Source organism: Pantherophis guttatus, chromosome 2, assembly GCF_059756535.1.
Source record: "Pantherophis guttatus breed Tessera chromosome 2, ASM5975653v1, whole genome shotgun sequence".
Lineage (NCBI taxonomy): Eukaryota > Metazoa > Chordata > Lepidosauria > Squamata > Colubridae > Pantherophis > Pantherophis guttatus.
In genome coordinates, this window is record NC_142064.1 from 53231545 (window position 1) to 53245752 (window position 14208).

At 34.3% G+C, this 14208-nt stretch overlaps 1 protein-coding gene across 1 annotated transcript in view; it reads right to left on the bottom strand.

Annotated features, from left to right (window-relative positions):
- DTWD2 (DTW motif tRNA-uridine aminocarboxypropyltransferase 2) overlaps nt 1-14208 on the bottom strand; it is a 74196-nt gene that overhangs the window by 34410 nt on the left and 25578 nt on the right. Inside the window, exons 2-4 of the mRNA XM_034432814.2 lie at nt 13580-13670; nt 10199-10293; nt 3501-3690 (exon numbers count right to left, since the gene is read on the bottom strand). Of these exons, the coding sequence (XP_034288705.1) occupies nt 3501-3690; nt 10199-10293; nt 13580-13670 (376 nt within the window). The remainder of the gene's footprint in view (nt 1-3500; nt 3691-10198; nt 10294-13579; nt 13671-14208) is intronic.

Sequence of the window (14208 nt, forward strand, 5' to 3'; positions counted from 1 at the left end):
AATCAGTTTACTACTTCTTTAAATTTATTTCTGGCTTATCTTCTATTTCATAACAACAGATAAAACTTTATATTAAAACAAATACATAAAATAGAAAGTAACAGCATAGAACGATAGAAATATTTATTATGAAAAGGATATGGTCATTACTACTTCTAGTATATACTAAAAGTATATACTTAGTATGCTACTATAATTAATAAAATGATTATATTTTGACACTTGTTTGCAGATCAAACATGCCTTTTCATTCCAGTGTTCCTTTCATTGGTGAGATTTGTGGCAATGATCCTAAATTTTATATAACATTGTTTATAGACACAAGCTATTTGAGAAAAAGAGAACTTGCTTCAATTACTTCACATTTATAGTATGTACAAGATGGCAGAAAATGAAAACTTATTTTGTAAACAGGTAACTCCCTAGAGAAAACAAGAATTTCCAATTGTAAGGGATCTTATTATTATAAGACTCTAGTCAAGGACATATATACGGTATATGCATCAATGGTGGGTTGCTCCTGGTTCAGTCCGGTTCTTGCAAACCAGTAGTAAAAGCGGCAGGAGGCCCCGCCCACCCACCCATCATCATGGATGATCTGCGCATGAGCAGAAGCGCGCACACTCCCATTGCGAACCGGTAGTAAAGGTAAATAGAACTCATCCCTGATGTGCATATCTGCATACATACAATTCACAGACAAAATAGTGCAATAATATGAATAATTATAGTGCTATAATACATATTTTGTGTTAAAAGAAACAAGACATGGAAGATGCTCATTAAATGTATTGGCCGTTCAGACTAAAAAAACACCAATAACTTTTACTGCCAACAGCAAATTGCTCCTTTTCATATATAAAATGTATTTTAAAAATATAATTATTGGGAACTTTGCAAATGATTCATATTTCTCTGTTTTCATTATTTAATGTAATTTCTAATATTTCAGCTTCAAAGTACATAATAGTGATTGAAGAAATTTATAGGCAAAGAAAGATGATCTATATTTGACAGTAATGTTTTGCTGTCAATTTACTATCAAGAGCCTTGATAGTACAGTGGTCTACGCACCCTGTTATTAACACAGCTGCCTGCAATTTACTGCTGGTTCGAATCTCTCCAAGGCTCAAGGTTGATTCAGCCTTCCATCCTTTCTAAGGTAGGTGAAATGAGGACCCAGTTTGTGGGGGAAATAAGCTGACTTTGTATAAATATACAAAAGTATGAAGGCTATTGCTTAACGCATTGTAAGCCGCCCTGAGTCTCCGGAGAAGGGCGGCATATAAATCAATTTTTTTAAAAAATGGTTAAATTGGTACTATTTCAGGTTAAGAGATGTTGAAATAATCATGAAAGAGCTTCCTTATCAATGAGCCAGTGGCATAACCTTTCTGGACAATTCAAATCCTTTCTGGGCAGTTGTTTTTGATAGTATTTAAAATTCAGATTTGAGCATGAAATGCAACAAACAATTTGCTATTTTCCTGCATGCCAATCTTTTCAATGATTACTACAGTCCTAAACAAACGAGGTTAGTTGTATTAGTGGATTACTGAATGAAAACTCAAATAAGAATGACCCAACTGCATTGTTGAAGCTACTGTTCCTTAATATTTCTCTCATTTGTTCATTCTACGGTCTTTCTTTCAAGCATTTAAGGCAGCAAGGATATCACTCTCTTTATCCAACTTTCTCCATAACAACTCTGCAGTTGTTAGGTTTGGGCTGAAAGACGGTGACTAGGCCAAATCATCCAATGGACCTTTTGCTGAGGATGGAAACTAAAGATGAGTCAGTCATCTAAGCTTGAGTGAAAAACTTGAACTATAGCAATTCTCCTGTGGCCAGCAACAAGGAATGTAATTCAATAATTTATTACATATCACAACTTTATTTTACTTTACTTTACCTTTGCACCAGTATTTCTAACATTTAAAAAACCTTCATACTCATTTTGGAAAGAAAGAGAAATTAATGTTATTTTTACTTTATGTTACTATAATTTCTAAGACTAATTAATACTATAATTCTAAGATTAATTTAGTGTGTTCCTAATAGAAGATAAGAATACAGGGCAAATATATATCCTGAACTAGAAGGATTATTTTTAACTTGGATAATGATCTGATTTTTCTTAAGACTATATGAATTAGAATTCTCAAAGAGTCAAAATACGACTGAAGTGAAGTTAGTTCATGATCCTTAAAGTAATGACAATTCTTCCTCTTGTGACACTCATTAATTTGAAGAACATAATGAAAATCTAAAATTGCCACATGTATCAGCCAAAATGCAATACCACAAAAATACACAATCTGGTACAACATTATTAAAAAAAGTCAAAATTAATCCTGTCACGCAATATCATTCCAATAAAGACTTTATGCTGAAGACATTAAATTGTTATTACGATATCACAGTAGGACTACTGTCTTCATATCAATCATGAAACACATTTACGAAAGGGCAAATTATGCTCTTTTCTAAAAGAGCAATTCAAATAGCAAAAGTGCTAGCAGCTTTCATCTGCCATCAAGTATAAAATGTGCACATCTAAACTTATAATGATCAAGTCCATGGCCTTCCTTTATCATATAAATAAATTATCTGGTTATATTTTTCTTCAGTTAACTGTCACCACTATTTATATATTATGTCCATTGCTAGAGATAGGCTAGTAAGAAAACATAAAGAACAAAACATCAATAAAACTTATCCTAATTCACATAAACCAATTCAGATAATGCTTTATTGCTATCTCAGAGTGAAAAAGTGCATGATCAAGCCTATGATTATATATTTATGCCTATGGTATCTAAATATCATACACACTATAAGCTTATCATGGATACAGAAGCTGGTCTATAAACGGAACAAGTCCTTATCCAATAAAAAATGAGCCTGGATAGCTCAGCAGACTAATGCATTGTAATTTAACTCCAGCTGTCTGCAATTAGTAAGTTCGAATCTTGCCAGGCTCAAGGTTGACTCAGCCTTCCATCCTTTCTAAGGTAGGTAAATTGAGGACCCAGTTTGTGGGGGCAATAAGCTGACTTTGTAAAAATATACAAAAGTATGAAGGTTATTGCTTAATGCATTGTAAGCCGCCCTGAGTCTCCGGAGAAGGGCGGCATATAAATTAAAAAAAAAAAAAAAGATCATTTGGGGTAACTGAAATAAAGACAGCTCATCTACCTGAGGAATGGGCAGATGTACCAAAAATATGTATTTAAACAAACAGCTACATTCCATTTTTTAAAAAATTGGAGGCAAAGCATACGCTATGAACTTTTTAAATGTGAGGATTTGATTTAAATCAAACATTTTTCAAAGGATCAGATATAAAGACTCTGCACATATATATATATGGAAGGGGGAGGCCTGTTAATTTTAAGAAAAAGTATGCATGAATAAAAGAATTACAAATATTTTAAATAGTGCAAAGAACTGCTCCAACACAGAACTTGAACTGTAATCATAAGAATTCTAAATCTTACCTGCTTGGGCATTTGAAAAAGGGGGTTCTTTAAAAATATATCTTTTGCTTGACTCCATGTTCCATCAATGATTATGATTGCATAGGAATTAATGGAACTCAAATCCATTTCTTCCAAATTTGTTGCTCCAGCGCCAGGATATAGTATTAAGGTATTTGAACTTTTGCATATGGATGCTAATTCAGGATACCTAGAAACATTTTTTTAAAAAAAAATAGTTTTAATAATTTTAAGGCAAGTAAAAATAACTAACCTATCTTTTTTAAAATAACTGCCCCACTAACCAAAATATCTACGTTCTAAACATGGAATATTATGCCAGTTAGGAATGTTTTTAAAATTAAAAATAAAGATATCTACAATTTAAAATTGACTCCTAATGACTACCTGGGCATATCCATGCAGTTTTCTTGGTAATCATTTGGAAACAATTTGTCACTATTTTCTTTATCTTTCTAGTGTATATACACTTTCTAGTGTATATACCTGTGATGGCGAACCTATGGCAAGCATGCCCAAAGTGGCACATGGAACCATGTCTCCCGGCACACACGGCCTTTCCTGTTTGTCTTCCGGGTTTCTGGCACGCATGACGATCAGCTGTCCTTCGCAGGAGCAGCAGTACCGAAAACCAGAGTGCACATGCGCGCCGGCCAGCTGATTGTCGGGTGCGCACGTGCGCCAGAACATGGAAATTCAGCTTTTCCAGAGCATGATTCCTTTGCGCACGTGACGGTGCCAAAAACTGGCCTGTGCATGCACCTTTGCCAGCTAATCATCAGGTGTGTATGCATGCTATAATCCGGAAGTTCGGCTTTTCCAGAGCGCGATCCCTTTACATACATGGCAGTGCCGAAAACTGGCCTGCACATGCATGCCGGCCAGCTGATCATCAGGTGTGCATATGCGCTAGAACTTGGAAGTTCAGCTTTTCTGGAGCGTGACCCTGACGAGCGTGCATGTGCAAAGTTTCCGTGCGACCTTTTTGGCACTTGGTGCCAAAAATGTTCGCCATCACTGCTATATACCCTTCATGCCATTGTAAAGTAAACAATGTAATGGAAAGCATAGAAAATGAGTAAGAAATAGTAAGTAGCAAGGAAAGCCACGAGGAAATAAAAAGAAAAATAGTTAAAATTAGTTCCTAGAAACTTATTTGATATATTTCTTCATATCATTTTTTCTTCATTCTAGTTAATTTCTTTCCTTTTCTTCTATATCCATTTTTTGCAAGATTCATTCAAAGCAACTCCCAAACAACTATCTCTTCCACATTCAAAATCAGTCATCCTCTCTGAAACCATGAAATCAGTCGTATGTTAAGACATTTCTTTATTCATATGAATCATTTTATGGTTGAACCAATTTAATCAAGATAAATCTTTTTCTAATGTATTCACCAAAGAGTCCACATTCTCATTCATTCCCGAATTTCTGAGAGACCTATTCTGTTCATCAAAGTATATAGCAGGACTGACCTTACTTACAAGCTGACCCTCCCTGAGACTGATATTTGCTTATGAACCCCCCAAAAATCATTTGTATTCTTCATTCAGTTGAATGGAATTACCTATTTATAAATTTCTATTAACTTCCAAAAGAATGCTTGCATTTTTTATCAAGTATTATATCTGAAGAACTACCATAATTGGAGCTTGGTTATTATGGATTACACTGAGCAAATAGGCCATAAGACCAAAGTAATGTAACATTTTTGGGGGGAAGTGGGGAGTTGCTGTAAACCTCAGCTACATGAATGTTAAATGTAAGAACAGTGGACTTCACTCAACTTATTACTGATCTATGCGAAGTTGAATTGTCAAGTGTTGCCAGTATGTTTGTATTATATTTAATAAAAGATTGTGAATGGTTTTTCTATTTATTCAACACTCATTTAACTTTCAATGTAATTATCACAATTTGTACTTTCAACACTTTTATTTTTCTCATATTTCAGTATTCACTTTTTGTTTTTCCTCTACATTCATGTTTGAATACAATTGTCAACTGAGAATAACCTTCCAGCATCGTATGAAGCTGACTGATTTGTGTTCACAAAACTTTTACCATAAGGAATATGCTATTGTTTCAAGGTTCTACAAGACTCACTGTAGTTTTTAGTTTTTGCTGAAATAGATTTACCGTATTTTTCGGAGTATAAGATGCACTTTTTTCCCCCTAAAAGAGGGTAAAAATCTTGTTGTGTCTTATACACTGAATGTAGCCCCACCCACCCACTGGCCCCCACCCTTTGGCCTCTGCCTCCCAGCAATTTGCCTCCTTACAGCAAACAGCAAACAGCCCATTTCAGTTTCAGCTTCAGCACAGCCTGGTTAGCACAAGCAGCTGATTGTCGGTTGGATCGGCTTCCCGATAATCAGCTGTTTCAGACTGCAGAGATTGCCGTTGCCTCCACGTGCCCCATTTTCGGCCTCCGATGTTTGCTGCAAGGAGGCAAATTGCTGGGAGGCAGAGCAGATTTTTTTTCTTGTTTTCTTCCCTAAAAAACATAGGTGCGTCTTATAGTCCAGAGGGTCTTATATTCCGAAAAATATGGTACATGGTTTTTCCTCTGTTCAAGTAGAAATTAGTATAGCTTTTTAAAAAACCAATTATAACTACAAATTTAAAAAGGAAGTTAAATTAGGATTGAAGACATATCCTAAACAGAGAGAGCTGACCAATACTACACAGACTCTTTTAGATTAATTTCTTGGAAACCCATTTCTGAGAGAAACTCAACTGGGTACAGAGATAATAAAACATATAACAGATGTGCCAACTGCCATTTACCTAGTGACCTATTGTTACTAATTGCTTTTAAGAATCCAGCAGATGGTACTTTTCTTATTAATTTCTTCACTGAGCATGAGACACTCTATAACAAGCCTTCTGTTCCTCAGAGGCCATTTGACTCTGTACTTACTGCTTGTTTCTGCTTGGCCATATCTCCCCATGAGAGTCAATTACTACACGCAAGCACACTTTATAAGTACATTTATTCAGCAATGAGTTAAAAAGGAGGAATAATAAATAAATTAGTATTTATACTTACATACATATATACATACATACATACATACATACATATCCTGTTTTCCCCAAAATAAGACATCCCGTGATAATAAGCCCAATCAGGCTTTTGAGTGCATGCAATAAGGCCAAACGCTTATTTCAGGGTTCAAAAAAATATAAGACAGGGTCTTATTTTTGGGGAAACACAGTACTAATATATATAAATTAATATATATTAATTCATATATTAATTAATTAATTAATTCTAATTTATATTAACACAGCCCATACCAAGTCTTTTAAAAAGAAAGTTTATATCCAGGGAGTGAATAAGAAAATCATACAAACAAAAGAAAGTGCCAAAAAAGAAACAAGGGCACAGCACACAAGACAGAAGGGTGAGCAGAGTTTTGTTCTAAGACAAAAGTGTATTAGTTTTAATGGATTAGATATCAATTATTCACAAAAGAGCATTAAATATAAATGCATGTCATAGCAACATATATATGATAATGTTTATCATAATCATAATGTGGTAAATGAATGAATGAATGAATCCATCCATCCGTCTGTCCATCCATCCATCCATCTACCTACCCACCCACCCACCCACCTCATCCAAGCTACTCAGAAGTCATATAAATGGCAATTCAGTCCATTGTATCTTAAATAAGGCTCTATTAAATCAAAGCTTCCATTGTATTGTGTTTTTTTTTCTTTTTACACCTTCTATTCCTGATGTCACTGGACTTTGACACAGGTGTCAAACTTGATTGCATCATGTGATGTATTACAATGTTTTTTGCCTCTGCGGAGCTGGGATGGGTGTGGCCTGTATATGATACATCCAACCCGCAGGGTGCCAGTTTGACACCCCTGTAATGTAAAAGATATAAACTCTATCGTTGCTCATTCTCTTTACACCACCTGTTCTAAGAGTGATGGTTTTTTATAATGTGAGTTTCTTATGTATGCACAATTACATTACACAATTTTTAGTATTGAGATACTGGTATTTGTTAAAAGGGTTGGAAAACAGAGGCTTAGTCTCGACTAAGAAAAAATAGAAAAGTCCTTTTTTAAAGTGGGCAACATTTTTATACTAAGCACAACAGTATTTTTGTCTGGATTACTCCAATTTAACATTTAGTTATGCCATATAAAAACATTTATGTTGTATTCACTATATTTATGCACAAATAATTCTACTTCTAAGTAAAATACTATTAAGTTCTAAAACAACTGCAGTAGTATCTGCCATTTCAATCAGGCTATAACTTTTTCAGTCTCAAAATTCAAGGTATCAAGACTCTTTTTTTAAAAAATTCAAAACATGAACTCAACAGAAAAGATTGCTTTACCAAAAAGAAAATCATTTTGGAATCTACATAAAGATAATTACTCTCTGATAAAATGACTCTTTTTAAAATTTGTTGATAATATTTATTTTAGAATTATTACATTATCTTTTCCTCAAATGAAACAATAATTACGATCGGGTTGCAAAATTAATTATAAACCTAAAAGAAAACAAATTTCCAAATAGGAGCTTTCATTATTTGAAACAGTGTTCAAAATAAATAATAGAACACATATTTACTTGTAGGTTATTAAACAAAGTCATACTTTGTTTATTTATGGTACACATTAAATTAAATATCACAGTACAAAGATAATATAGAAAGGAACATAGCAGTTTTTGAATCTAGTAATGTTTACTTGAACAGATTTCTGCCAAGATATACCATATTTTTCGGAGTATAAGTCGTACCGGAGTATAAGACACACCTTAGTTTTGGGGGAGGAAAATAAGAAAAAAGCTGATTGGTGCGTGCATTTGCCTCCCGGAATACCCCCAATCAGCTGTCCCAGAGGTGAATTTTAGCAACAGCTTCTTTCGTGTGAGATCTGTGCCTTGCTTTTTTTTCTGCCTCTGAAACTTCTGAAACTCTGTTTCGGAAAAACCTTTTTTTTTCTGCCTCTGAAAGCCTCCGCAGCTCTGTTTGGAGGCTTTTTTTCTGAAGCTTGTTTCATAGGCTTTTTTTCTGAAGCTTGTTTCAGAGGCTTTTTTTTCTGAAGGACTATCTGTACTCTGTTCAATCTCCTTTCTTTGGTATTGGTATATAGATTAATCTCTTCTGATCTGTTGGTTATTGTGTCATTCTCCAGATTTGTTAGGCTAGTTTGGTTAGAACCTTTACTGATTCTACTTTTGTTGCTTGCCAGATTATTTTAGATAAAAGCCTTTCAGAGGCTTTTTTCAGCCTCTGAAATCTCTGTTTGCGAGGCTGGACGGGGCTACATTTGGAGTATAAGACGCACCCAGATTTTCACTCTCTTTTTTGGGGGGAAAGGTGCCTCTTATACTCTGAAAAATACGGTATTCAGCAAAAGCATACAAGTTATTGAGCCAAAAATCTGATCTCTGGGTACATTTTATGTTGCTAAACTATCACATAGGATTGAGGTACTTTTTGTTTCATTTTCCTGGTACTTCAAAAAATACCTAATCTTATTTTTCTAGTAGCATCACATTTATTATCTCTATCCCATGCACAAAAATGCCTTATCCTTAAACCTGTCATAATTCAGGAAGACAAAAAGCCAAAAATGGCTATTCTCTCTTTAGTTACTGATTAGGAAGTATGAGTAATTGAATAAAAGTAGGATAAAGCTAGACTATTACTGTGATTATAATGTCTAGAAATGAAATAATTTTTTTTAAAAAGGAAAAGACCAGATTACCAGGAACATAGCTTTGGTGACTGGGCTGATCATCAAAAAGCCAGAAATGAGGGTTAGTGTATGCTGACTAAAAGTTAGAAAATTACACATCCTGAGCTATGAAAAGCCTATTGGGGGAAAAAACCAGAAATATATCTAGTGAGAATAACTGATAGATTCTTGTGGAGTAAGCTGCTTAAGATAAATCCTGCTTGATCAGGAGACAATCCAATCTGGTCTTGAATTTAATTCATTCAGGAGCCAACCTGAGACTCAGAAATGTTCAAATAGGACATGATACAATATTATCTTCAAACTTAGATTGCAGCAAGAGATGTAGAAAGGCATACTGCCTGTTATAAGAAGAAAAAGTAATGAGTACATGAGACACTCAGTTAAAAGAGTATGAGATACTCTGGAGAAATGACTAATGCCAATTACTATTTATTTATTCTCAACTATGTGCACCAAACTTCTAGAAAGAAAAAGACAAGTTTCTTCAGTCCTTCATAGAAGATTTTGTAGGATAATACAGTGCAGAATAAAGGATAAATATGATATAAAATGTAAAGATTAGAATGTTACGAATGGCACAGATTAATAGGAAGCCAGCATTAATACAGTTGCTGAATTCAATATAATAGAAATATTGAAGAGAAATCAGATGAGACTAAGTTGGATTTATTGGAAATGAACTAAATAAAAACCAGTCTAAAATAATTCATAAGGTAAAGATAATTAAAATGTGGAAAGATAAGAAAGGTACAATTTGAAGATACAGAAACTATCGTCATTTATAACTTTTTATTGTTGTTTAAGCATTTTGCGATGTTAAGGTTTTTAAGGTTCATTCTGATATGTGCACTATAAAACACTGAACTACAAATCTAAAATAATATTGTTTTACTATTTTTCTCAAAGAAAAGATTTTAAAAACTTATTTTAATAGTGATATTCACCTGTCTTCACAGAAGCGTCGTCCAATCAAGACTTTACATTTGTCTTCAGGAAGACAAGCAGTTAGAAGAGGTACTGTTCGTAACACTCTACTTTCCTGCAATTAAAATTGAATATAATATATGATTTAATATTGTAATTCTTTTCCATTTAGAAACATGAGAATGCCTAGATAAAACATGCACGTAAACAAAGCACTGGTTGTGAATGAACAATATAATCATATACTGAATTAAAAGTCTCAGTGCCTTTTGATGCCATCAACCATTTTGGGCTCACTTGGGGAGTTGGGTGTATGTGGCACAGTTGTATGCTGTTTCAATTCCTTTCTCTGAGGTTGGTCCCAATCTATGTTGATAGGGAACCAGAGGTCCAACTCTCAGCCCGCTTTGCCAGGGCTCAATATTTTCTCCAATCCTTTTTAACATCTACATAAACTACTGAGCAAGTGGAAAACACTTCCTCCAGAGGTGAGGTGAGCCTCCACTCTTTTGTCTGTAAAGGCATAAAAACATGCTCTCCACCCTTGCTTGGGGGTATATTTTTATTTACTGAAAATGCTGTAAAGCAGCTGAAAGCCCTCCCTGCTTTTAATCAACTTTTAACATCTCTTGCCTCTTTTAAATTTAATACAGTTTTTATGCTTTTAATCTTTTATTGTACAGTACCCAGAATCCCACTATGAGAGAGGCTCTTAAATGTGACAAATAAAAGAATAAACAAACAAATTACGGTAGTAGCATGGTAGGTGGCAATGGGTACACCATGGGGAGAGCTGAAGGATCAGGTTGGGTATAGATCCTCCTGCAGAAAATCCAACTGTATGGTAATAAAAAATTGATAGTAGCCTGATGGTACATAATGATAATCAAATAGCATCCAATATTTGGGAAAGCTGCATATAAAATTGGAAGTTTGATATGTACATAAATATATTTTATCTTGTGCTTTTTTAATTTACCAAATAATGCAAAATTTTGATGGAATATATCTTGTAGTGTGACATATGACCAGATGTAAAGTGTTCCATAAGTCCAGTTTTCAAAATGAGGCAAAGTAGGCCAATTCTGTTTCCAATATAGTCATAACAGCCTCTCTCTCTCTAGGTATCTCATTTATATTATTTCCAGCCTGTGTACCTATGGTGCTTAAAAGCAAAACCTGAATGCTGGCTCCAATCCTGGTTTTTTAATTGTTATAATAGAGGAACAACCAATGTAAGGAATTTTGATAATATGAACACCTGTGCCATTAAAAGAAAAGTATAACTATTTAAAACTTCTAAAATAAACCAGAAATATCAAAAACCTCACAGATATTTGGACCTCTTCCAGAAAAAGAGCTTTTCCATTTCAACTAGCAGCTAATTAGCACCTGTCATTTCCAACTAATAGTTAAAGACAGACCTGTCAGCCCATCAGTACTCCATCAATAATTCATACTCTCAGGTCTATGGTTGGATACACACCCCTTCTTACTTATATACTGTACATTTGTTAGCATCTCCCCCCCTTCCAACAACACGTTTCTGTGCTCATCAAAGTGGCAAATATCTGCTACCTTCCACAAGCCTAATGTTATGTGTTGGCAATGCTGCATTTGGCTTTCTTTTTCTAATTATGCCAGTTTGCTGCTAGGAGCTGGGACTGGGGAAGCCAAAAATCCTTTCCAGTAAGAGATCAGATTGTCCTTTCATGCACAGGCAGCTATATGTCACTATTTCTGAAACATCTTGCAGTGCCTTGAAAGCATTTCCTTGTCCTTGGATACAAAGCTAATGACAGAGGAATACAATGGAACTGTTTGCATTTAGGATGTCATTTGATCAATGAGGGCTGTTCTCATCCCATTACTGGGACAATACCTTTGGCTCAAAGTCCCAACAGCTGCTTCAGTAAGTTAGAAAAGATTTGCTTACAAATCTTAGCACACTAATTTAGCTTGTTTAGGCTACCAGGGTCACAACAGACAATATATATATATTATGTAAATAATTTTTTGAGGAACTGAATTAATTATTAGAACCCTGTTTCCCCGAAAATAAGACATCCCCAATAATAAGCCCAATTGGGCTTTTGAGGTCATGTGCTAAAATCCCCCCCCCAAAATAAGCCCTCCCCGAAAATATTTAACCACATGCGCAGCCTGTCCCGCCATTTCCTCTGGTTAGGGTTAGGGAGACAGAGCTAGAAATTTGGTAAGACAGCAAGAGGAACCCTGTCTTGCTCCATGTGCCCCAAAATAATAAGACCGTCCTGAAAATAAGGCCAAGCGCTTATTTTGGGGTTCAAAAAAATATAAGAGAGAGTCTTATTTTTGGGGAAACACGGTAGCAAGAAAGCAAGGTCCATCATTCTTAATTTTCATCTACTTGCTCCATTTGTTGACACATTCACTTCAGAATTCTTCAGGGTGTTTTTTCAAATTAGCTTGTGTCCATTACAAAGAACTTATTATTCTTATTATTTTAAATCTTTTGGATGACTTAGCTCCAATGGATAATGAATGAATGAATGAATGAATGAATGAATGAATGAATGGTATCTGCAAGCAGATTACTGCAAATCTGAATATATCTAATTACTGATACTAAAACATATACTTTATATATATGCACTTTAAAATTAGGTTTGATGAGCCATGTTTTTTTCTATGCTTTCTTCTGAAATTGCCTTTATTAAAAAAAGCATACATGAAAGCAAATTAATCAAATACAGAAAGTCAGTGTATAGTTTAATTTTGATGGATCTGTCAGACAAAACTCCAGATTAATTAGATAAAATACAGATACTAAAAAGAAGTGTGGGATAAAACAAGAAGAGATAGGTATTGAATGCAGTCTGAACATAAAAGTAAGTTGAAATATGATCATATACTGTATAGAATGAATGAGGACCAGAAGAAAATAAACCTATGAAGAAAGTATAAATAGATTGAAATGAGAAAATTAAGGTTTTTAGGAACTGAAAAAATTATCAGAGAGAGAATCAAAGCAATATATAAAGCTACCCATTTATGGACATGAAGGCACTAAGGATGATTTGTGAGGGCAGAATGATATAGAGAATAAATGATACTGATATAGTTCTCGTTATTTAAGTATTTTCCTCTAATTTGTTTTACCTATTATTTATTATTACAGTCCATGTTTTGCACATTATTACTAATTTCCATTAGGTACATTTTCAATTGATTATATTCCTTCAAGTCTGTATTGTGTATATATACCATAAATCAGGAGGTTACAGGAAATTTAAAAAAATTAAAGGAAATGAGTTAGTTTTACTGATAAAATCTGTCATGGTTTAGTTTTCTCTTGCATCATCCTTTTGCTGATCATCCTTTTGCTAGTTGAATTTGTTGCTTCCATTAACCTTACTCACCTCTGCCGGATGCTGGATAATGTACAAACAAGTGGAAACTTTCAAAGGATGAACTGGCAAGAATGGGCACAGACACACCTTTTGAGGACGACTATATTTAAGAAAGAAATAAAAACAGAATAGTTAAGAAAGTATTGTGCAATTTTATTTTATTATATCATAATAATTCATTTTTTCCTGAATCACAGAATATTTATTTAGGAAAAGAGATGGGGAACATTCAAAAAGATTAAATAACAATATTGGAAATATGGGAATTAAATTATACAGGCAGTCCTTAAATTACAACCAAAATTTCTGTTCCTAAGTGAGTCATCTGTTAAGTGAGTTTTGCCCCATTGTACGACCTTTCTTGCCACAGTTGTTAAGTGAATCACTGAAGTTGTTAAGTTAGTAACACGGTTGTTTCGTGAATCTGGCTTCCCCATTGGCTTTGCTTATCCAAAGGTCGCAAAAGGTGATCACATGACCTCAGGACACTGCAGCTGTCATAAATGTGAAGCAGTTGCCAAGTGCTTGGATTTTAATCATGTGGCCACAGAAATGATGCAATGGTTGTAAGTGTGAAAAAAAGTTATAAGTCACTTTTTTCAGTGCTGTTGTAACTTCAAATGGTCACTAAATGAACT